This window comes from Electrophorus electricus, chromosome 17, assembly GCF_041902795.1.
Source record: "Electrophorus electricus isolate QZ-2024a chromosome 17, ASM4190279v1, whole genome shotgun sequence".
Classification (NCBI taxonomy): domain Eukaryota; kingdom Metazoa; phylum Chordata; class Actinopteri; order Gymnotiformes; family Gymnotidae; genus Electrophorus; species Electrophorus electricus.
The window spans coordinates 20,930,399-20,954,077 of NC_137513.1; the positions used below are offsets into that span (position 1 = coordinate 20,930,399).

The window sequence follows — 23,679 nt, forward strand, 5'->3', positions numbered from 1 at the left end:
ATATATATATATATATATATATATATATAATTTATATATATATTTTCATTCATATATATTCTCTCTACTTAACATACTAACAAGCATAGGAACAAATTGAAAACATTTCTTAAAAAAAAGAAAGAAAATGTTTATTTCAGACACATTCGTGAATGTCAAACAAAGCTGCATTCTTGTAATTAGAGTGGTAATCAAAGTACAATTAAAAGGACCTTGACAGCAAATACGAAAAATATTTTTAAAAACTAATATGACAATGTACTACAGATCTACAGAAACCAGATAATTGTGCTATGCACCTTCATAGAAACAGCCGTTCTCCTCCACCTTAAACTGTTCCACGCAAGAACTACCACTAACCAAAAGGGGGAGAGGGAGGGAGCAAAGACTATAGACACATAGTGTTAACTTTACAAAAGGAGAATAACACTGTACATCTTAAAAACGTTTCATATACACAGCCTAACAATTCTTGTTTCTGCTGTATTAGGTTTCAGGACGCAAATCGTGTACAATTGGGTTTATGGTATGAACAAGAACAAAGGCTTCATCAGTAGCTACTCTACTCATCATCTTCGTCTTCCTCATCTTCATCATCTTCTTCATCATCATCTTCGCCATCATCCTCCTCCTCACCAGGAGCCTTTTTGGATAACCCTGCAATTCCTTTTGTGCGGTATACAGCAATATCCTGCAAATGAATTAGTAAGCATGTAAAATTGTAAACTTTATACTCATAAGATGCTTATAAGGTAACTCATAAGGTAATTCTGAAAATCACTGAAAGGCTCACCTTGTCATACTTCTCCTTCAACTTGGCTGCCTTCTTCTCATAAGGCTGCTTTACTTCTGCTGATGAGCTGTTCCACATCTCTCCCAGCTTCTTCGCTATGTCTCCAATGGACAGGCCTGGGTTTTCACCCTTGATCTTAGGGCGGTAGTCACCACAGAAAATGAAGAAAGCCGACCTGAATGGCAAGACAACAAGCAAGTTCCTGGACAATTCAACAGTAAAACAAGACCGCTTATGTTTGTGTGACTAGGATATGCACGTACGGAGGTCTCTTGGGGGCATTAGGGTCCTTAAACCGTTTCTTCTTTTCACCTTTGGGAGGGACGTAGTTCTTCATTTCTCTTTCATAACGGACTTTATCCTGTTTTGCCATATCTTCAAACTTGCCCTTCTCTTTGGGTGTCATTGACTGCGGAAAGAGTGTGCAGTGGTAAAAAGAAAAAGTCTTTAAAAACTTCCATCTGAATGGAAAAATTTACTTAAACTCAGCTACAACTGACAGTATGCAAACAAGATCCTCATAACAAATCAGAAATACCTTCCATCGCTCTGAGCATTTCTTGGAGAATTCAGAGAAGTTAACAGTAGCATCTGGATGCTTTTTCTTATGCTCCTCACGACAGGTTTGCACAAAGTAGGCATAAGAGGACATTTTTCCTCTGGGCTTCCTTGGATCTTTAACCATCTTGCTGAGTCTTTAAAAGAAGTTATATTAATGACATTACAAAAAAATAAGCAGATAGTCATCTGTCATTTTTAATCTTATCAATTTAGTTGAGGTATGTAAATTCCTGCTACTAATTTAACTAAATTGTTAATTTTCATGTTGTAGCCTAAAAGATTTTTAAGTCCTTTATTGGTAAAAAATAAATAAATTTTTAGCTCATCACATTATGTATGCAGATACGTCAATGTAATTAAAGAATACAAAACTCAAACATGAAGCCATACACAAGGCACAATGTCCGTCTTGATCCTACGGTGAAAGACAAGGACGACCTCTAATTTTACCAACGCAAAAGCGCAAACTACGTCAAGACTGGATTAAAAAGTGGATAATTTCATATTTGGTTTTCTTTTGCAATACATATCAAAATATGAATAAGTATCATCAAACACGTCAAGGCACGTATAGCGAGGGCAAGCATGATTACCCCTACAACAATAATATTTCTTCTTCCATTTTGAAAATGCCGTCTTCATGAGAGAAAGTCCCCCTCAATCGTCTCCTCCCACATTCCTAAGTCATTTTAGGAACCTAAATAAATCGTCTTCGGTGGCTTTCGTGATCATGATTCCCTGCAGATATTATCAGGTTTCCTATGAAGAACTTCCTCTGTATCGACATAGTGTCTGTACTATAAGCAGTTTGCAATGGGAGTTAGCAGCCTTCAGTCTTAGAATGGCCGTCGCCCTTTACTAGCGACATTAGCAAGCTAGCATCGCTGACTAATATGGCTTCCTGTCTTTATGTCTGCAAGGCAAATCCACATACGGGCCGCTACTAGTGTAACACTTTGGCCTGTTTTTAATTTTAACCTTTCAATTTTGAAAAAGCATTTGCAAAGTTTAAAATGGCATTAAAGTGCAATGCGTGGGATAAAAAGAGGCGAAAATATGCCAGATAAAAAATACATCTTGGTGAGCGGAGCTTTAAAACGTCATCCCATCCCCCGCCAGTCTCACTAAATGCAATGATGCGCTGAATATCCTATGCAGCCATATTACAACACTGACAGCACACATTCCATTTTATGAAGCACATTTACGGAGGAAAAAAACAAACAAAAAAAACAAAGCGCGTTGAAATACTACGCAATTTCGATAAATTCTGCACATTGCTGTTTTGAACTGTCTCGTAACACGGTGCCATTGCCATTGCACGAGCGCTGGCTCACACAATAGCTTAGCACACGAGCAAACACCCAAAGTCAAAGCGCTCGCGACAACCAGCTACGCTAGGCTAACCGAAACAGCTAGCCAGCTAGCTTAGCTAGCATAGCAAAGCTATGCATAGCGCAGTTTATTGAAAGACATATAGCCAGGGTTAGCTAGCGAAGAACTTTGAGCTGCCCACACAAACAGTCATAGGGGGGAAAAAGCTTATCACAGTTTTAGATCACGACATTAACAAAACAAGCATAAATACTGACTGACTGGCTGGCTGGCTAACAGTAGATTGAACCTGACAAAGATGGTCTGGTTAATTTCAAAATCAAATATCCAGTAACAAAGGAATTTTTTTTTTTTAAATACAGCATTTTTAAAATACATATAACTGAAACCACTAGATATATTTTTGAAAACTCACCAAGTAAAAGCCCCCGATGCTCTTGTGTAGATGCCTAGATAGATAATAGACTGAAGTACAATAACACCGTCTCGCGCTCTTCCAAGTGCGCGTTCGTCCTTCTGTCCAAGAGAAACAGATTTCAGTCTCGAATCCCATTGGCTACCGCCAAGTCCAGAACCCTTCCGATTGGCTCCAGGCGGTCTATAGCCGATGCCGGAGAGGAAAGCGGATTGGTCGAGTTTTCGAGGAGACGTCATATTTTGAATGGCGCGTTGATATGAAAAGTCTTCTGCCGCGATACACGTCTGATGATGGCTAAGGCACTGATTTGTAGTAGGGTCAGCCTACTATGCAGGCACTGAAGAAAATATACCACTGAAAAAGGAGGAAAAAATAGGATTATACATCACCATTATTTATTGCAGAAAAAAAGCCATCCGAATATTGCTTCTTGAGTGCTGCGGGAATGTAATGATTTATTTTCATTTTGGGGAGTGTGTGAAGTGAAGTAATCGCTCACCACCAAAAGTTTGAGGAAGCAAGTACAGTTAGCTGCATACCCAGCTATCTATTGTTGCTACAGCAGAACAAGCAATGGCAAAGTTTGTGAAAATGGTTGATTAAATTAGGACTGGCTTCATGCAACGCCGATTCTGATGGCATTCGTTTCGATGTGTATATGTTTTAAAAAAAATGGGTATTTCACGCACTAGGTTAAAATGGTTTTATTCTGAAATTAGCCAGTCCTTAAGCAAACACTGTCATAGTCCTCGCTGTCACGTTATGCGCACACGTTACCCTGTGATTGTAAATACCAGACCTGTCATTTTCCGTTTTTGCCACTAGGAGGCGCCAGTCACCACGCTGCGCACTGCTCCAGCACCTGGAGCGCCACTGTTGTGCATCTCCCATGACAACGACCTCACTTCTCTCAACAGCTCGCCACACACATGGACGCGTTAGTGAGGGAGTCTACGGGAGGGCGGGACGAAACGTCAAACGTCACAATAAAACTGCGTCATAATTTATACGTTCCCTGGCAATTAAGTTGGCTAGAGAGGGCGTTTGGGGAGAATGACGGCGAGCAAAACTTGCCGGTTTTACTAGAGGTATTTTATAAATTGACTGGTACAAGAGGACCGGAGTACTAAGACCAAGACATGAACGTGACAAGCTGTGGTTAGTCGTTCTAGGCTATTTCAAAAAAGATTTTTTCGCGTTTTATCTAATTGTTTGCTTAGGTTGGTGTTAAATGGTCTTACTTAACAGTGGTGTTCTAAATCATTTTTAAGATGTGAAAAAATGGGACCCCTATGAGACCTCTCAGAAAAGAGACTATGTGTATAGACCCAACTCATCGATACCAGTTTTACGGTAGGCCTCCTCCCCTCTAGTAACAGAAATTATAAACGTATGATTTGGTCGGCTACTCTTGTTAATGTTCTAATTGTAGACGTAGTGTAGTTTGTTGAAGAACGTCCCATAAACGACGCAACTAAAGTGGAGTGCGTTTTATTCTCAAAAACACGAATCGTTTCCTATACCTTCTGTCGTAAGACCTCTGACATCTAAGGCGTATGGAAATTCATACGCTGTGGCTGATCCCGTGGGTGTAAGTGCATATAGTGAGGACTTTTGCTGGAAGCCACCATCTAAACCTGCCTGCATTCGCACTGGATCTGCCTCTGGCAACCCAAGAAACAACCCACATCCAAGCCAGGTGAAAAGAGAACTTTTTAGCTGTTTGGAGGAATCCTTGCATGTGTTGAATGAAACATGCAGTTACTGTAAATTTTGTGGAATCCTTCAAAATGGTAATCAAAACAATGCTAAACAGTTAACAAACAAACATTGTACATAGTGAGTATATATCCTTTTGCATATCATAACAGTATTCTTTAGTTCTCAGATACTAACATAAGCTTGAGTTAATTTTTTGTGAGTTTGAGCATTTGTGTAATTCTGCTTTCCAAACCAGCACTTCCTTCATGTTCCTCACTTGTAGGCTTTTATGCTATGGAGATGTCAACCTGGTCTGAGTTCTTGTAAAAACCCTCCATCGGAGGAGGAGGTTCGAAAAACGCTGTCAGCTCAGTACAAATCCACATACAGGACCGACTTTCTGGGCATACCTCAAGGTGGGAGGTCTCGCTGGATTAAATACAAGAAAACAAGCATGTAAAATATATTAATGGAAAAGCCAGATGGTCAATGGTGTGAAAGTCATCGATTACTGGTGTGACAGTCCATCTGTGTACCATAGTAGAATTGTGCTTTCAGTTTTGGCTGTTTTGTTTTTCAATGAGTCAGCCTGCTATCTCACCCCAAGTGGAGCTGTTTCACTGTTCTGGTTTCACTCCAGGGATTGTGATGAACCGTACAATCCTCGATCCTCTTAAGATACGACCTGATGTCCCTCAGTGCACCCAAACTGAGATGAGGTCCAACTACTGCAAACCCATTCAGAAAACAGAATTTCAGGGGAATATTTCTCGCTACGGGTGTAATGTCCTGCATGGGATTGCACCAAAGGGTATAGGTGAGCTTTAGGTCACTGCATTTATATCTGAAGGGACTGTTGGGCAAAGGTGAATTTGTTGCACATGGAAATGGAAAGTTCTTTTAAAAAAAAGTATTATTAAGCATTGTAATGCAGTTTTATCTTGGTATGAAGTTCACCATGTTCTCTTGTTTTGCTTTAGTTCCCACAGTTGTTCAGAAACACATCACTACCCAGGAGAGCAGGAAGCAGATGACCACCTACAGCAGACATTTTGGAGGTCAGGTCACTGACCTCTCATCACTGCTCCGCTCCCTCAAGCCTGAAGAAGTCCAGAACTTCTACAAGCACTTACCTGAAAAGGGTGAGCAAGGGGAAAAGCAGCCCTCTGTGCATGAGCGGCATTGTTTAGTATACCATCCATTTGGTATTTAACGATCCGTTATAGAAAAGTGCATATATGAAATGATAACAAAGCCTGTGCTTGATTTTCTTTTTCTTTTTTTCTGTACAGAAAAGATGGTGGTGCAGATGTTCTTGCAGAGATCCCCTGCTCCCACTAGTAATAGAACGAGTGTGAAGGACCCAGTGGTGCTCTTACCTGCTTCCCCATTACTGGACAGGGTGTCGGTCTGGCCTGGGCCTCTGTGAATGTAACATTCGTGAATGTGTCATAAATGAATAAACAGGTTCCTAAAGCAATAAACTTTGTTGTTTAGGTGGATATTCATACAAAGTCAAATATTAAGTTATACCAGAAATTAAAACCATTTTGAAATATAATGCTTTGGTATTACATTGATGCACATTTTCTAAGGGGAAAGAGTTTTTGGCTTGGAAGAAGACATAGTTAGGTTATCCTATTCAGCATAAATTTAATGATAGAAATAAATGTTTGGGGTAATCAGTATTGTTCCATGAATGTGAGATATAAAAAATAATTGAAAACTGAACCCACGTAAAAACATTCAGTACATGAGGTCTGTTTACTTTTTCACATTGAGGGCTTTTGTAATATATTAACTAACATATTAGTCTGTATGATAAAGGTTAAAATAGTACTGTATGATAACATATTAGTCTGTATTAGGCATCTGCTGTCCCTACTTGTTTCCAATGCTCAAGGTTTCAGCATGGGGGGTGGTGGTCAGGTGACAGGTTTGAATATCAGGTAACATGAACCTGAGTTGAGCTGTGGGTTGGACTGTGTGCAACCATAGTGTCAGCACAGCCTTCGCTAAACACAAGCCAGGAACTTGCACAGAGCGAGATTCTCCTACACTCCCGGCAAAAGACTTATCCAAACTCCAATGCCCAGCAATGCCGCTGGGAAAGAAAGCTCGCCCCAACTCCGCTGAAGGAAGGATTGAAACCCAAAATGTACCCAGGTATTCCACTTTGCTACATGCCTTTGTAATGCTTGTATAGAGATGAGGATTTCTTCAGGCAGGTAAGGCTCTTTGGCACCATTTCCCAGCAGCGCCTGGGGCACATCTTAATTTGTTCGTCTATGATGTCTCCTTTGCTTTAATCTCGGCGCAATGGACCAGAGTCAGCAGCACACGTGCATTCAGACATTAGCAGCCACTTCGTGTGCTCACTCTCTCCTCTGTTGTTAAGAGATTTGTTTACTGTTGCCAGGAATCAGTAGCATACTGCGGCGCCATGCAGGAAGATGCTTGTGAAGTGAGCTCTAACTGCATCAGAGTGCATCCTTGAGGGCGGATTAATTTGTATTTTGACAAATGAGTAGGAATATTTTTGTCAACTTTTATTCAGTAAGCCTTGAAGCTCAGTGATCATTCAGCAAGTAAACCTAATTTGGACTGTGCATGAGTTCACTCTGTCATTCTGCCACACGTCAATGAACTGAAATGGAGTTACCTTAAGTGTTCGGGTCCTGGTATTTATTGCTTTCTTCAGCACTGAACATGCACATAGTACTAGCATCTGCCCCCTTTGCAGTATTCTGACGGAGTTGGGGCCTTCATCTGGAGCCGTTGGACACAGCCTGCCGTGGCAAGCAGGTCGGGGGCTCTGCACTGGCGAAGTGGGCCAGCCCAGAGGGTTGGACTTTGGTGAGGGGAGTCTGGAGGAGAGCCCAAAGCCGGAGTGGCTGGAGAGAGAACTACTGAGACAGGAAAACCGACGCCACTCGCTCGCCCTCGGGGACAGCGCGAGACTGACCAGCCGTCAGCTCTATATTCGTGTCCCAAATGCTTGCACGCTCGCTAAGCTCAAGGTAAAGTTGTGTTTTTAATAGCACCCACATTGACCAAAAAGTCAGATTGTCTATGAGCATTTGTTACTACCATGAAGCAACTTCACCTATACCATTTCTTTAAACAGTATATGTATATGTGACGAATCTTGTAAAACTAGGTTATGGTGAATTGATTAGAGTGACTGTGGAGAACAGATTTCTTTTAAAAGGCTTCATTTTTGTGCTCCTGTAGCTCAGCTGGTAGGGCAAAATGAGAAAGGTGCTCACATTACCAATATGATGGGTTTGATTCTCAGGCAGCTTGTTTTCTGTCATACTGATGAATTTGGATGGTGTTCTAGAGTAGAGCTGCTGCTATGAATGTAAGTTTATGTTTCCAGGACAAGAGCTGGACATTTCATATATTTCATATATTTGTCCATGCCTCTGAATGTTTAAGTACATAAACGTATTTGTTCCCAAGCAGAACAGAGAATGTGCTATTTTGTGTATAATATAACCAGCAGCTTAAAAGCTGATGTATTATTTCTTAGAGATTCTTCATAAATTGATACAAAAAAAATCCTTTCCTAGCCAATAAATAATCAATAAATAAATTATTATAAAAATTTATATAAAAACAGTAATCATTGATCCTTTAGAATGATAAGTCAGTAATTATTATATTCATTCAAGCCTGAAATTATATCAATGTCTGTATTTTGATAGTAATGGGAACCTGTGGCTAAAGGAGCTTCTGTTTTCCACTGGCCCCCTGTTCAGAAAGTGTTTAGAATGCTTTTTAATGGTTATAACCTCAAGGTGTCACTGTAGTGCTAGGTATGTATTTTGTGGGTCAAAGGAGCACTCCTTTACCCAACCTTCAACGACTTCTTTCAACAATTCAACAGGGAGGCTATCCTAGGACAGCTCTTGGGTTCTGGCAGAAATTATATCTTGAACTTGTATGGATGGAATTCTTTAATTCATTAGTTAACAGGCCTCTGGAGAGCCTGACCAGCTGGAGTTGGTTAATTGGAACAACTGGCACAATACATTAGCATTTTCTTTTTTTTCTTTTTTTTTAGGAGAGTGCTTGAGTTGGTACTATATTGGCTTCTTTCTAAAGGCTATGCTGTTTATACTAGAGGCAATTTGCCACCTGAATGCACTCTGAAATGAGGTTTAAAGTTACACTGAGTGTATTCTATGGATGTTTGAATTTTGCTTCTCATCAAGAATCTCTTAAACGATGGCCCCCAGTGCAATCTTTATAATATGTGACATGTTATTTCGAGTGCAATTAGACTGTCGATTTGCATTTCATCAGAAGTGGCCACTGTGGTTCTTGTTTTGTTTACTGTTGCAGTGTTTCTGTTATTTCTATGTTTTCTTTTTATATGTATTATGTAGTAGGTTAACACTGCAAATGAAGCACTGGTCTTCATATATATCTCCTTATATGCTTTCCATATATATTTTATAGTTTGTATTTATAAATAGCCAACCATCTTTTTAGGACTTTATAGAGTACATGTAAGGAAAACCTCCACTTATAGGCTATATCTATAGGCTGTGGCCATAGACCACAGACATTATGCACTGCCAAGGCATTCTTCAGATGGGACACATGTATTAAAGGTTGCCTGAGGAGACCAAATTTGCCAGGTTGATACTGAAGATTTAATGCTAAATCTTAACTTGCTCTTTTTTTTTTATAATTTTCACTTAAACGTTAAGAAGTGGTCATTAAATGGCACTGGTTTCCTCTGTGTTCAATTTTTTTTTAATTGCATGAGCAGTGTGACCTATAGTGAATTATTTATGAATAACATGTGACTAGGTGCAGTATAGAGCCTTTTATTACTACTTTGTACATTTCAATACCACTGGTAGCACCAGATTTCAATGAAGTCAATATAAAACCTTTTAGATGCTTTACATTAAGCTTAGATTTTCACTGTGACAACGGCATTTATGTGGAGAATATTTTATTACACACTGGAGCTGATTGGGTTAAACATGTTCGTCATTGTGGATTTGACCTCAATCTTGCGCTTTTTTTTTTCCATTTTGTAATCTCTCAATTCCCACGTGACACTGACTGAAGAAGCTATTAGCTTCTTGATTCAGTGGATGTGGCTGACGGAGAGTTGCCTTTCCCCAAGGCCAGGACTTTTGTGTCCTTTCTGGATCAAAGAGTATGAGCTGCTTTAACCACTCCACAATATGCTTTGTAGTCATCAGATTGTATGAACCATGAACTTTGGTCACTTACATACTACATACTGAAACTGCAACGTCTCGCATGAGAGAAAACTAGCATGTGGAAATTACCCATGTGGCAGGGAAGCAGTGTGGTTTAGTGTGGTAAGAGTGTACCTCTGCATCAATTCAAGGAGTTTAAGTAACAAGAACAATGACGGGCAAAACAGCATGCGTCCCGCTACACATTTGACAGTGTGTCACTTGTAGTGTCACATTGTCACTAGAAAGTAAACGACAAACCCTGTTTTCATTCCATTCTTTAACTCTTGGTAATTGACAGTTTGATGTGGAATGGCATGTGCAGTTAGACCAGAGCATTGTCATTTCACCAAATGCCACCGAAGCATCTGAACTCGAAAATCCAGCTGCAGTTGCATATCTAGCCACCTGTCCACCACCCTCTGTCACTACAGAGCGCCACAGTAGCAGGTGGGTTATAATCATGTGGACGGACTAATTTTGACACACAGGATTCATTGCTGCAGTTGTTTCTATGCCGCCCAAATGTTTCTCGCAGGTAAAAAAGATCGCCACGTTGCTAAGAAACCATGTTCAAGTCAAGAAGACCCACTTGCACTGGGAGCTCGTCTTGTCTCAGGATTGTGCCCTGTTTCTTTTGTGTTTAAGATAGCAGCATGTTCTACCCACACCAGCAGACTTCACATCACACTTAATTTGCACTCACACGGCAGTCTCCTTGAAGTCTTCCAATTTAAAAACGTGTCCCATGTTTCTCTCTCTCCTTTACTCCTGTTTCTTGGTAGCGCTTACAGTTCATTAATTGGTGAGACGGTATATGTTTGGTGTTCCAGTTTGAAGTGCATGTTTGCTTGTTTGCTTAGCAGTGCTCTGCTCCCACTCACCTTTGACTCGAAATATCCCAAAATAAATATAAGATCATTAACCCACGAATCTACAGGAATTACGACGATGGCTGGAATCAACCACGTGACATTCTGCATGAAAATTGTGCTGCCACATGAGCTGATGTGATATTAATGGTTTTCCATACAATCCATAGTGATTTTACAATGTGTGTTGCATAATTTGTGCAACATTAACATTTGTTTCCTTACAACAGATTGAGCAGAGGGTGTCCCTTGAAAATCTCAGCAAGCTGAAGTCAGCATTTGAGGTAAGCAGTCAAAATATCATCACACTGTACTAATATAATTTTTATTGTAATAGATCCCTGGTTGCTGTCTCTTATAAACTATGAAAACTCTCTTGGCCAGGATTTTGAAAAGGCTGGCACCAGATCTGTTGACCTCCCTCAGTTCAGTCTAATCATTAAGAAGTGTTTGGGCCTACATGATAATGTAAGTTATAATGCTTTCAGTCCCTCGCTGAAAGGATTTCTCCCATTCAGACATTTTTGCCTTAATTACCCAAGTTTGTTGAATTAAAGCATATTGTTTATGTAGGCAGATGAATGAGGTCTCGTACTTCCACTGTTTATTGCATAAAAATAACCTTTGCGATGCATATGCTGATGCAGTGACTGTTTCCCTCTGGTGCCTCTCTATATGTTGCAGTGCAATGCTCAGATTCAGGAGCTCTTCATGAAGATCGATTATTCTGGACGAGGCTGCATTGAATGGGTATAGAAAAACAAAGCTGATTATAGACACATCACTCCTTTCTCAGTCAGGACACAGAAGATTTAATTTAATGCAGTATTGCGTATTCTTCACACACTCTCATAATTACTCAATCTGAAGCACTCTCACAGCAGAAAAGACCTGATAAGACCAAATATTCCCTACTGAAGTGAAAATGTGCAGACAGCCACAAAGCCCTCAGAGCTGCTAGAAGTATAAGTGTATGTATGTATGTATGTATGTATGTATGTATGTATGTATGTATGTATGTATGCATGTATGTATATAAATAAATAAATATTTCTTGGTCTAATATGAACTTCAAAAAACAAATTCACATTTATTTTACATATTACATATTTCACATAACAGTAAGAAAACACACACGGCCCAGTAAACCATACTAAATATTTAATATACATGTGCAATGCTGTCACACTAACTTCTGATCCATGCTCCAATTTTTGGTTTGTATGTATCTCCTGTATCCACACAGTTAAATCCTTCATGTTGATTTTTTTTTTCTTGCATGCCTAGCAAACATCTGCTTGAATGCAATTCTGTAGACATTTGATTAATGCAGCTACACTTGCGGTGTGTAAAATCAGGACGAGTTCTGCACATACATGCAGTTGGAGTTCATTGAAAAGGAGGAGTCAGTGGCACGAGGAAAGCAGGTAGCCTTTGCGTTGCCAGCTACCATAAAGGCACTGAGTCATGGTGAGCCTGTTCTGAGGATTCACGCAACTCCTGATGGGACCATCGTGACAGTCAGGGAAGATGGAACAGTCAACTACTGGAGCTCCAAACTGCAGCTGAGGAAAAGCAAGAGTGTGTTTGTAAGTAATCCTACCCGTGAATCCATGAAGGATGTCTTCCTCTGTCCAGAAGTACATAGTTGAATGTAACACTGGCTTTAAATTGTGGATCGTGATTATGTACAAGAAGATCAAGGCACAGAGTAGACAAGAAAAGGAAGAGAGGAGGAATGTTCATTATTGTGCAGAAGTCCTAGGCTATAGAATATAGTCATAGAGCGGGAGAAAGCGAGAGAGATTCCAGACAGTAACTGCAATCGACTGGAGATAAAGCTGCAGAAATAGTCAAAATTCCAGAGTAGTACACAAGGTTTCCAATGAAACAGCGTTTCAGACAGAGGGCCTTTGTCAGCTGTATATGTTTTGATATGTATTTACAATATAATTTTATATTCTTTGTCTTTTAAAAAGCATGAAAGACCCATTGGACGAACACCTAAGTGGGCCACAGATTTCATCACAATGCCCCAGTATAACAAGCTAATCATTGGAACAGGGTGAGCTGACTTCACAAAATAATATTGCATGGGAATTGTTCCCAATTCCAGTTCTGGGGTTTGTCTGAACCTCCATGATTTTGGTTCATCCCTGTAAATCTCAGTCCTGATTCTCTATATTTTAGTCCTGATAGTAGTTAGATGAGCTGGGGGGGGGTTGGGATTGGGGGGGTTGGGGGGTTGGGGTGTATTTCACAGTGAGGCTTAACAAACTGTCACTGAATGCCACATTTGCTTTGAAGCAGTGCCTCCAGAGATTGTTGAACAGTTAGCTGGCAAGCCCTGGACAGATTTAATTGCCTTAGATGTGCCTGAAAAGAGATTGGTGATATTGGCCTGTCTTGACATTTCTATCATCAAATGTACCTATTTGCTTGAGGATGTCCCTAGAAAAGGCCCATGTATACATTCATCTTCATGTGCTTCTTTAGATATTAATGTAAGTTTTTCGGTTTCTCAGGGACCGAGAAATCCAGCTGTATGAGGTGTCCTCGCTGGAGCCTTACTGTCAGATAAATGGCCTGGATACTGTGCCTCTGAAATTAGACTACTGGTGAGAACATGCCCAGAACCATCCACATCATGGGTCAGTTCACAGAAGAAAAATACAGTGAGAACCCAAGATAAAAATGTCATTGAACTCTGAGCAATTTTAGGTCTCCAAATGTTGAAGTATATAATGTACTTTCCCACGTAGTTTCCCCACTTTGAAGCTCCTGTCCTTCTCAATGACTGTTCTGTGGGAACTTTGACTTTCTGAGAGCATGGTCATGCTGTTCTCTCTCCATAGCTACACTGGACCTGACGAATGTGCCATCGTGTATGGTGATGCTCAGGTAATGTAAAGCACAATCTCCAAGGCTACATCAGCATGCTGGATGAGCAGGGAAGTTCACGGCATTAGTCAGATTAATTATGAGGCTTTTGGCATTCTAGGGCTGTGTGAATATCATATTAATGACATCGGTGGGGGAGACACTGAGGTAAACAAGCTTTTTAATAATTTAATTTTCCTTCTGCCTCGTTTCAAAGCTAAATGACTAAAACAAGTCATGCGTATATGTTTCTTATTTTCATAAATGAATATTTGAGATTTAACACTGACACAGATCAGTGGAGTAACACCACATGCATGGATTCACATATGGAAAAGCTAAGCATTACAGTCACGACTTCCCTGCGTGTTTGGAGTACAATGACAAGTCTAATCACAGCCTGATATATATGCAGCCAAGAGCAGTGGAATGGGCTATCAGTGAGTTTTCTTTGGGTCCAAATGATAAACAAATTAAAACCCTTGCTGTTATATTTGTTTTGATGCACTAAGGCAGAATACGATTTATTCCTGCTTTCTTTTAAAAGCCTCTTTAACATGCATTTATCTGTAGATTGTGGAAGAAACTTCCAAAGGTTGAGACCGTGCCCAGCATAGGCATTCATCATGCAGTCCAGTCCTCAAATGTGACATACATTAGTTGGAAAGTACACCAAGACTGGATAACAAAGGTTAAACTTTTTTTTTTTAAAGCACCTTTACTGCTTTAAATTTGCAAATGCTAAACTGGCATGACATGACAAAAGGATACTGAAGCACAAAACCCTCATGCTGTCATTTCAGGTGAAATATTTCCAAACCATTCCTGCCATTGTGTCCTCATCAAACCATGAAGCCTCAGCTCTTGTTATTGGTAACATACAAATGATCCTCTCTCCATTAGATAGTGGGGGCTTTTGTGCTGAGTGGACTAGCATAATCTATCAAGAACAAAAGGTCTCTTCACAAAATTCTACATGGTGAAACCAAGGCAAAGTGATAATTATCACCCTTTTTTCCCCTCATTAAAACCTGAAAATTGTGCATATCTTTGGTCTCCCTTTAGAGGAGAGATCTGTGTAGTAGACTATAGAGAGGAGAACATCTATTTATCCAGCATATTTAATGCCAATGGAGGGATCTGTCAAAGCCTTCAATGAAATGAAATTCCAGTTAATCTGATTTGAATACCATGCGGTGATCCAAGAGGCAATGGAGAACTCTGAGTCATCTGTCAGCTGGTGGTGTGGGTGGGTGTATGTGGGGGGGGTGTATCCCTGTGTGTGTGTGTGTGTGTGTGTGTGTGTGTGTGTGTGTGTGAGAGAGAGAGGGAGAGAGAGAGAATTTCTAAAAGTGTGAGGTTAATTTGTCTGTTTAATAATTCTTATAATATTGAAGCTATTTATTTATATACTTCCTGAACAGTATGTCAAGGTTCTTCTCTGATGCATGCTTACAGGCTGCATCCATCCATCCACCAACATTGAGCAGCAGATGAGGGAGACTAAGGAGGGTTGTCGTGATGGCAGGTCCAAGAAAATAACAGCCAGCCTCAGCAACCCTCAGCAGAGGGCAGCCTACGACCAGACCGTCTTTTCTATTTATAAAGGGGCTGCGACGTTTGACCTCTGTAAGAAGCTTAACCTGCTGGTGACTGGGGGAATGGACAGGCTGGTTCGCATGTGGAATCCTTATGTTCCTGGGTAATTTTAAATTTTTTTTGTCATTGAATGTAATGCCTCTCTTTTAATAATATGTAGAGTAAAGTAAGCGACAATGGCAGAAATGTGCTGTCTTCACAATGTACTGCAGCAAATTACATTTAAAAAGAAAAGAACAATGAGGTTAAGTACAGTAGATTCGTTTAAAGTAGAGGGGATATATGTATCCTTTTTGAATTACAGTCCTTGTTATACATAGACCAATCCGAGGGAACAAAAGTAATTGTACTTTTGGTTGTTTTGTCAGTTGTGCATAAAAAAAAAATAAAAGGTTTTAAGTGAAGTCTAGAGGTGTCTTGTGCATCTACAAAGACCATCAGGTGTTGATGCCAGTAAAACAGGATGTCATGACGCTGACTCATTTAGAGACATAGCCAAAACACTGGGTGAAAAACAGACAAACAGTGAAAAACATCATCAGTAAAAAAACATCATCAGAGTCTAAAGCTACCATAAAGAGCAGAAATCACTAGCATGACTTTAAGGAGAGATATACACAACTTGAAAACCACTAATAATTCTTGAAAATGAACAGCCTTTAAAATCTTTAACTTCACAGGGGATGTTTATTTTCTGTCCAATACATACTTCCTATTTGTTTTGGACCACCACAGGTTCTACAGCATCCGTTTGAACTTGTTCTCATAATAACCATTATCCAACATTCAGTGTAAAGTGAAGCCGTTAGCCAAACAAATGCCTGTACTGCATAAATACACTCTGCTGTTGTGGTGTGGACACCAGGAACACTACTCCTGCTAAAAACACAGCAGAGTTCTATAGTACCAGATTAAATAGCACACATTTCTTATGCCATGACTTCCCCAAATGTTTATTTTTAACAGGAGCTTTATTGTGCACCTTTGGTCTCTTATAAAAACACTGACTGAACATGATGGCAGAATCTGAGCTGGTGGTATCTCTGTGTTTTTGGAAAATATTGTTAATATATCTGTGACTACCACCTTCTTGGACAGCAAGTAGACAGCAGTGTATTTGCTGGTCTGCTGATACTGTAAAGAGCTGGTGGTCTGCTGATACTGTAAAGAGCTGGTGGTCTACTGATACTGTAAAGAGCTGGCAGTCTGTTGGTATTAAGTGTGGTGGTCTGTCTGTGTAGTTATATCCTGTTGCTCTGCTAATGACAGGAGGCCCACTGGGATCCTGAAAGGACATTGTGCTCCTATAGTCTACCTCTGCATCTCCTCAGACGACGGTCGCATTTTCTCTGTCTCCGCTGACAACGCCGCTAGGGTAAGAAAACAATTAGGCGCTGAATAACTACAGGGAATAAGAAGACTGCAAGGCATGGTGTTAATGTAATATGCAAAATCCTATGAACAGACTCAAATGGTTGAGAAGACTGAGTGAGTGCTTGCTCTGGGCAAATTTGAGCTGCAGATGAAAACTGATTTAAGTGAACACCCATATGACTGGAAAGCTTACCTTGAAATCCAGAATCCACACTGGAAATGGCAAATAGTGACAAAAACAGTATGTCCACAAAGAATGTATTAGGTAAAAGCCAGAAGGGTATAAAATTCAACAGATAACATCAAAATCCAGTAAGATATTTAGCCATCATATTTTACATACTACAAAGTGACAAATTAACATAGACAATGATAATTATTTTTCAAAGCTTTGTGGCAGTTATGGGGTGGGGGGGGGGTTGTATAAGTTCTGCAAGTCTGCTACTGCATCATCTCTCAAATAAACAAATATATGAGACTAATAAAAAAAAACGTTTTCGAAGCATTCAGTAGATATTGATCTAAATATGTGTTTGTGAACTATGGCTAAAAATCACTGATTTTGCTCTTGCTAGTCACTTTGAGACATTAGCTGCAGTATTGTTGATGGATGTTAAAACCATCCCCTCCACCACCATGCGTAACCACACAAACAGATAAATATGGACATTCTAAAACTAGGAGATTCTGTGCCTCATTTTTGTAGGACGCATCCAGAATAAGTCAGAAACTGGAACTTGTTTGCAATTTATCCTTTTTTAAATATATGATATCCAAGATAAATTACTAAATGGAAGATTGTTAAAAAAAAATCTGGGGTCTACAGAATATGCCTTATACTGGAAGACTGCTCATGGTTTGTCCTTTTCAGATCTGGGATGTGCAGGATCAGTGTTGCCTGTTCACAGCTCACCCAAAGGCCAGCATGCTGCGCGGGGACATGGCTGCCTGTCTGTACTCATCAGCTATGAAGGGGCTCTACGTAGCCACAGACTCACTAGGCCTGCTTTCCCTCATAACAAAGTAGGCCACTGCCTGATGGAGACTTGTCCCACTTACAGCAACTCAAAAATTGTGGTAACGTTAGGCAGAAAAAAACCCTCAGATGACATGTATGGATTAGTGTGATGGAGACCACCATTCAGGACAAAGTATATGGGTTGTTATTGTGCCAGAGAGCTGGCTCTTTGGTCTGGAGGTCAGAGCATATGTTTACTACAGGTAGACTCCAGGTTTCTGCCCTCAGCCTTCATCAAAATTAGTGAGTACATGATGTTTGAGGAGTTTTATTGCTGACAATTTGCATGCATATTAAACACATGCAGAGCTGCATCAGAAGGCATTACCGGCATACATTTGTTAGACAACAAACAAGTGAAAAATTGAACATTATTCTACTTTCTGGTATCAGTAAGGTTCTTCAGTTTAATCCTTATCATAGGAGCTGAATTTGTCTTGAACTTTATAGCTGGGTAATTCAACATAAGCAAGCCTGTCCTTTTCACATGCTGGCGTTTCTCTGCTCACATGCTGGCATTTCCCAGGGCAACGGTGCAGGATCTCTCCATCAGGTCCCATAAGGAAGCAGTGCTGTGCTGCGGCTACAGCCAGGCGTTCCGGCAGGTGGTGAGCTGCACCGAATCCTCGGTAAGCGGGAGCTCCACCTGTCGTGAAGCGCACGCCCCCTCCGGGGATGCCAGCTGAAGTGCCACTGGCTCGCGTGTTGCATGAACCTCCCTGGGTCTCTCATGCTTAATCCTCTGCCCCTGGTGACCAAGGGTCCTATTAATAATCACCCACTGCAGTACTAATCACCCACTCCTGGAGACTAGTGGTCTGATGATGCTGTTGAAAATCAGCCCTGTGTAAATGGCCAAATAAAGAAATTATTTTATTGTCTTATTTTATTCTAAACTTATTTGAGACTGGGTCTAATTTAGCAATGGCTCGATCGGGTTCAGAAAGTTTACTCCAACCACTTTGATTTGCTAATTAGCTCAAGTCAACAGACAGAATTGTTTAGTTAGATTGATTAATACCAAATCATGGCATTACTTTGACTTTTTAACTCAACCACTTTTGTTGTTTGAAAGCTATTGTTGCTATAATAAAAAAAAATCTTTCTGGGCAAAAACACATCGTTAATTTGTCTTTGAGTTAATTATATGTTTAAAACATTAATAACCTGTGAGTTTTAAGTTATGGATTATTTCATTTTAGGTGATTAAAGTCTGGGATGTGGATACAGGAGCTCAGGTGTTTGAGTATGGAGGTGCTCATGGACAGACTGCAGTGACCTGCATGACCTTTGACCCAAAAGGAAGAAGGTCTGGTTGGATATCACGGTTGCTGCTTTTAATTTTGCATTGCAAAATTGGTGCACGTATTGGTAAATAATCACCTTTCATCTTCTTTCTTTTATACTTATTTTATTTAAAAGGCTTGTAACAGGTGGAAGAGATGGCTGTCTCAAAATCTGGAACTTCAACAATGGCCACTGTCTGAAGATACTCAGTCGAGGTCTAGTAGAATTACTCTCAGCTATACTGTGGTGCATTTTTATCTAGTGTGATGGCCAACAGATTTGACCTCTGCCATGGCGATAACATTACTTGCAGTTGTTCTTCAGGAGAGCTGCTCTCCTCTTAATGCAAGTTATGCATTAAGAGGATCTGTGTTCTCTGCAGAGGGTAGAGCTGAGGAGATCTGCGACTGTTCCTACTTGCAAGTGCACAGGAGCTCGTGAGTCAGCGCTTCTGTCGCGTAGCATAGACCGGAATGTGTGAGGGGGACACATTCATTCCTTCATTATTCCATAGTTATTCCTTTATTCACTCACTCATCCAATGTGCCTATTTAATCCTTTATTATTTAGCATTTTAGTTATGCATTTTGCCACGTTTTCACTTGGCTCATGTTGTCAGTTTTGTTTTTGGCAGGCTTGTGATGTCTGTCGGCTGGGGCCGGAGGATTGACGTTTACCTGGTGAGTATAGAGGCACAAGGCGAGCCAGCCCCCCAGCCTGCCCACATTTCATAGCAGCATAATTCCCCAGATGGCTCTCATAAAATCGGCTGACTGGCGTGACCCGTTTCCCCTCCTAACTCTCCTCTCATCACTGCGCAGACCATTTCCATGTCTCGTTTACTGCTTCTTTTCCATCGCCAGTATCGAGAGCTCCCTGGTGTCGCCTGTGAGAGGAAGATGCTGCATTATTAAAGTCTCTTGAGAAGATTTAAGCAAACAATCCACCCCTCCCCCCATCCAAAAAAAAAAAAACAACAACAACTCAGACGCTTAGAGTGCAAGTCTGATGATGTTGGAGTGATGTTTCATTTTTGCCTGTGTGTGCTACCACATTATCTTCCAAATGGGGGAGAATATATTTTGCAGCAAAGGTCTTAAATGTTGCCCTGGTAACCAGAAATCTAATTTTCTTGTCACCACTAGTCGATTCTTTTTTTCTTTTTTTTCCCAGACATTTAGGTGTTCAGATTTGCACTTGGACTGACACATAAGTTAGAAAGAAAATCCACATTTTCTTTGTATTCTCAGTGCACTTCATTATATAAAGATGAAAACAGGTTTGAGTGATGAAGGTATCAATCAGAAAAGACTTCTTTTCATACACTCAGGTGACAAAGTTTGAAATGTATTGACTATGTGAACTTTGAACATTTATGCGGTATACTCAGATTGTATAGTTGTATAGTTTGCATTTGATTTGTGATGGTTTTTTTGTTTATTTTAGGACTCGCCAGAGGATACTTGGCATGTTCAGAGGCCACAACCCTCATGGCAAGATGATCTAGTAAAGTGCATGCACGCGCACACGCACATTAGATGAACACGATTTCTTATATATACAGTATACATACAGTATACAGTGTGTGTACAGTATACTGTGTGTGTGTGTGTGTGTGTCTTGTGTATACACATACTGTCACCTTCTCTATATAATCTATGGTCTGTTTACCCCAGAGGAAAGGACACAAAGATGACATCCTTTGCATTGCACAGTGTCCACCCTGTCTACTTGCCACCAGCAGCTATGATGGCGAGATTATCGTGTGGAATCTGGAGTCTGGACACATCCAGTGTCGCTTTCTCACACCTCTGCCTCCACAGACAGATGAGGCTCTAGGTGCCTTAGTGTTTTGTTTAGTTATTTATTTAAATTGTTTTATAATTATTCATAAAGGCAGACCCAGTGGGCAAGATTCTCATTTGAAAAATGTCCAGTATACAAAATTAAATAATGAAGAAAAAAAAAAACCCAATTAACATAACACAAAATAAACATGCACTTATACTTCCATTAGCTTCTTATTGTTTCTTGCTCACTGGCACATGTCATGAGCTGCTCCTCGATTCTTCTTGTGCTGGTAGTGGACAGGAGTGTCCTCAGCCTCGTGTTCTTACGGACCCGGGCATTAAACTCTACGTCCACCTCAGTGGCTTCTCTCATATCATCTGGACCCCAAGGTGATTTTTTTTTTTCTCTTTGGTAATTTTAAGAAAAATGATAACAAAAAGGACAATTAAAAACATGTGTCGATGTTACATAATCAAATCATATAAAAGAACTTTTATTTTCCCATGGTTTCACAAGGACACTATCTCCTGTGTATTAATTTTATTGTATCTACTTTATATTCATTATGTGTTTATGCTGTTCATATCGCCACAGTTTCTGTAAGACAAATTATTTTGATTTTCCTCCATCAACATAAGTGGGAAACAATCCATGGTGTAAGACTGGGCTCATTTGGTCAAAATCATGACTTTCTTGAGGCTGCGTCATATACAAGCCAGCTACACACCACTGCACAGAAAACCTTGTTTTACAGAATGAATAATTGATATGGATTTTTGTTACTGTTTTGAAAAATTAGGATAAATCATTGGAAAATGCTGACATATTTGTTGTTCTAAAGAACTGTTATTTTTCCTTCAAAGGTCATATCCATTTCTGGAATGTGCTGAACGGGGGGAAATTCTTTATGTCTTTTAAGGCAGTATGTGTCAGAGCACTCCTTTCAAAGTTTCTTCCACTCTCAAAGATGTCAAAGAGAGGAAAGATTCGCCAAGGGCCTTAAGTCAGGAAGTCAGCGGATTGTCTTTTCTCCTCCTTCAGTCTAGGTTCCAGCAGGAGATCACAAAGTTAGCTGTCACCCAGGATGACTGTCTGTTGTTTGCTGCTGACCACATAGGGTATGTCTACGTTTACGACATCAAAGATTGTGGCCTCACCCTCGAACAAAAGCTGCCAAAAAGTAAGTCTAGAGCCATTTTTGTTCAGGCTCACTCAAATACTGCAGGAAAGTCAAGACTTTGACTTGGTTTCCGTAGGTCAACTTAAATCCCTTCACTTTTATTTCAGCCACGAACTTCTGGCGTGCCCACATTAGCAGCATATCTGGGTAGGCAGCTAGGCATCGTCTTCAGTTCGCATTGAGAAGTCCATTCTTTCAAAAGTCCTGTACTTCAGTGCTTTTTGTTTTCTTTATTTCCATTCAAGTTTGCAGCTCATCGAGAGCCACCAGGTCCTGGTCACCTGCTCCACAGACTGCACGGTGCGTCTGTGGAGCATCAATGGGGAGTTTATAGGTATATCTGATAGCTGGTCTTGACTCTTGATTTTGGGTGCTTTTCAGTGTCTGGGAACCAACCGTGTTCTGAAATGTGGAGTAAATGTATTACATTACAAAATTCATTAGGAAGTGTAGTGATTACTCATTTCACTCCACTCAACCTTCACTCAGATTTACAAAAAGGGCTTTAAAGAGTTTAAAAAAAGCATGCTAATGTTTTCCCTGTGTACACATGCAATAAGAGAAGTAACTCCACAGGCACTTTTGGGCAGCCAGAGAGATGGATTCTCCATATTGCATCATCCTGGAGGCACCCTGCGGTCCCCTATGAGGTTCTCACAGACCCTCTGAGCATGCCCTCGCACTCCATACTAGATGACAGGTTGACCCTGTCGGATGCTCTCAGGTCTGCAAGATCAGAAGACAGCAGCACGGAGGTACCTAGCACAGAGGATACTATGGTTAGTCGATGCTAAGACTAAAAACCCATGAGTTTAATTTTTATTATTAGTCTTATCATTTTGTCTAATATGATATTATTTTGGGGCTTCCTTATTCCTGAATCTTAATCTCAAGGTTCAAGATTAAGATTGCGCTTGTGTATCTGTGGGTAACTGTTGAAGCATGGCTCTGGTATTGTAATTGCAGTCAGATTCCCCCAACAAGGTCAAATTCCTTCTGCCGTGCTTCAGTGACAGAGATATCGAGGAGGAGTTTAACGGTTCCTTTTATCTCCAGCCTGGGAAGCGGTGAGTCTGTCCTTCAGGTGATTGGGGGGGGGGGGGGGGGGCACAACACATTTACATTCCAGCAAGGTGAAATGTGACACAAGGCCTGTGAATCTGTGCTAAGGAAGTGGGTCTGTTGTCTCTGACTTTGCAGGCTTCGGCATGAAATATTCAAACATGCTAACAAGACTGTGAACCATGACGGCCCGAAGGCGTACCACGCTTTGAAGTACTTCGAAGTTATTGATGGCCCCTCCACATGTGAAAAGCCTGATCTCTTCCTAGCCGGGATCGATCCTTTCATAGCCAGCTCTGTGGATGAGGAGTCCATAGGAATTTAAATCACGGCTCCAGAGTCATGTACCGTCGGGAGGCTCTGGGCAGCTTGCAAACTATTTGCACAGTCCAGAGATCATAACATTGACTTCAGTTTCTTTCAAAGCTAACTCGGTTCAATTGAGGGTTTTTGTTTTTTTTGTAATTTGTAATGCAATTCTCAGAACAAAGCAGGCTTCTCTAAATTGTTGATGTAATAAATATTGAATGACTGCTGTGATATATTCACTAAATGGGGAACCATTTCTCTTACCTTATGC

General features: G+C 40.5%; 3 protein-coding genes across 4 annotated transcripts; 2 read left to right on the plus strand and 1 right to left on the minus strand.

The window, feature by feature from the left end:
- Positions 1-105: 105 nt before the first annotated feature.
- On the minus strand, positions 106-3,225 carry hmgb1b (high mobility group box 1b). Its single transcript, XM_027028848.3, has 5 exons — positions 3,105-3,225; positions 1,332-1,488; positions 1,057-1,202; positions 794-968; positions 106-691 (listed from the first exon to the last, which is right to left on the minus strand). Exons 2-5 carry the CDS (start codon positions 1,476-1,478, stop codon positions 563-565), a joined length of 597 nt encoding a protein of 198 aa, XP_026884649.1. The 5' UTR covers positions 1,479-1,488; positions 3,105-3,225; the 3' UTR covers positions 106-562.
- Positions 3,226-4,063: 838 nt separating this feature from the next.
- tex26 (testis expressed 26) lies at positions 4,064-6,326 on the plus strand. Its single transcript, XM_027028847.3, has 7 exons — positions 4,064-4,265; positions 4,379-4,460; positions 4,644-4,806; positions 5,092-5,224; positions 5,449-5,625; positions 5,789-5,950; positions 6,101-6,326. The coding sequence occupies exons 1-7, from the start codon at positions 4,247-4,249 to the stop codon at positions 6,235-6,237; spliced, it is 873 nt and encodes a 290-aa protein (XP_026884648.2). The 5' UTR covers positions 4,064-4,246; the 3' UTR covers positions 6,238-6,326.
- Positions 6,327-6,704: 378 nt separating this feature from the next.
- Positions 6,705-23,603, plus strand: wdr95 (WD40 repeat domain 95). 2 transcript variants are annotated; one of them, XM_081700006.1, is made up of 30 exons: positions 6,705-6,974; positions 7,552-7,828; positions 11,139-11,192; positions 11,293-11,376; positions 11,593-11,658; positions 12,267-12,497; positions 12,888-12,973; positions 13,434-13,526; positions 13,764-13,809; positions 13,910-13,956; positions 14,362-14,479; positions 14,592-14,661; positions 15,247-15,490; positions 16,657-16,762; positions 17,633-17,784; positions 18,306-18,408; positions 18,982-19,088; positions 19,202-19,281; positions 19,449-19,503; positions 19,701-19,746; positions 20,513-20,572; positions 20,743-20,905; positions 21,151-21,246; positions 21,721-21,779; positions 21,899-22,037; positions 22,145-22,184; positions 22,283-22,371; positions 22,614-22,792; positions 23,004-23,104; positions 23,238-23,603. In XM_081700006.1, the coding sequence occupies exons 1-30, from the start codon at positions 6,907-6,909 to the stop codon at positions 23,422-23,424; spliced, it is 3,246 nt and encodes a 1,081-aa protein (XP_081556132.1). In that variant the 5' UTR covers positions 6,705-6,906; the 3' UTR covers positions 23,425-23,603. The 2 variants fall into 2 exon arrangements, with proteins under 2 accessions (XP_081556132.1, XP_081556131.1); XM_081700005.1 differs by having other exon boundaries at positions 6,709-6,974; positions 22,614-22,816.
- Positions 23,604-23,679: the final 76 nt, after the last annotated feature.

What these genes read in the sequence shown, in the direction of transcription:
- tex26 (XM_027028847.3), top strand. An exon ending in GATTGCACCAAAGGGTATAG is followed by an intron (nt 5,626 to 5,788) that starts GTGAGCTTTAGG and finishes GTTTTGCTTTAG; the next exon opens with TTCCCACAGTTGTTCAGAAA. An exon ending in CAAGCACTTACCTGAAAAGG is followed by an intron (nt 5,951 to 6,100) that starts GTGAGCAAGGGG and finishes TTTTCTGTACAG; the next exon opens with AAAAGATGGTGGTGCAGATG.
- wdr95 (XM_081700005.1), top strand. Translation starts at nt 6,907, where the DNA reads ATGCCGCTGGGAAAGAAAGCTCGCCCCAACTCCGCTGAAGGAAGGATT. An exon ending in GAAACCCAAAATGTACCCAG is followed by an intron (nt 6,975 to 7,551) that starts GTATTCCACTTT and finishes CCCCCTTTGCAG; the next exon opens with TATTCTGACGGAGTTGGGGC. An exon ending in TCGGTGGGGGAGACACTGAG is followed by an intron (nt 13,957 to 14,361) that starts GTAAACAAGCTT and finishes ATTTATCTGTAG; the next exon opens with ATTGTGGAAGAAACTTCCAA.
- hmgb1b (XM_027028848.3), bottom strand. Translation starts at nt 1,478, where the DNA reads ATGGTTAAAGATCCAAGGAAGCCCAGAGGAAAAATGTCCTCTTATGCC. An exon ending in AATGCTCAGAGCGATGGAAG is followed by an intron (nt 1,203 to 1,331) that starts GTATTTCTGATT and finishes CTCTTTCCGCAG; the next exon opens with TCAATGACACCCAAAGAGAA. An exon ending in TGAAGGAGAAGTATGACAAG is followed by an intron (nt 692 to 793) that starts GTGAGCCTTTCA and finishes ATTCATTTGCAG; the next exon opens with GATATTGCTGTATACCGCAC.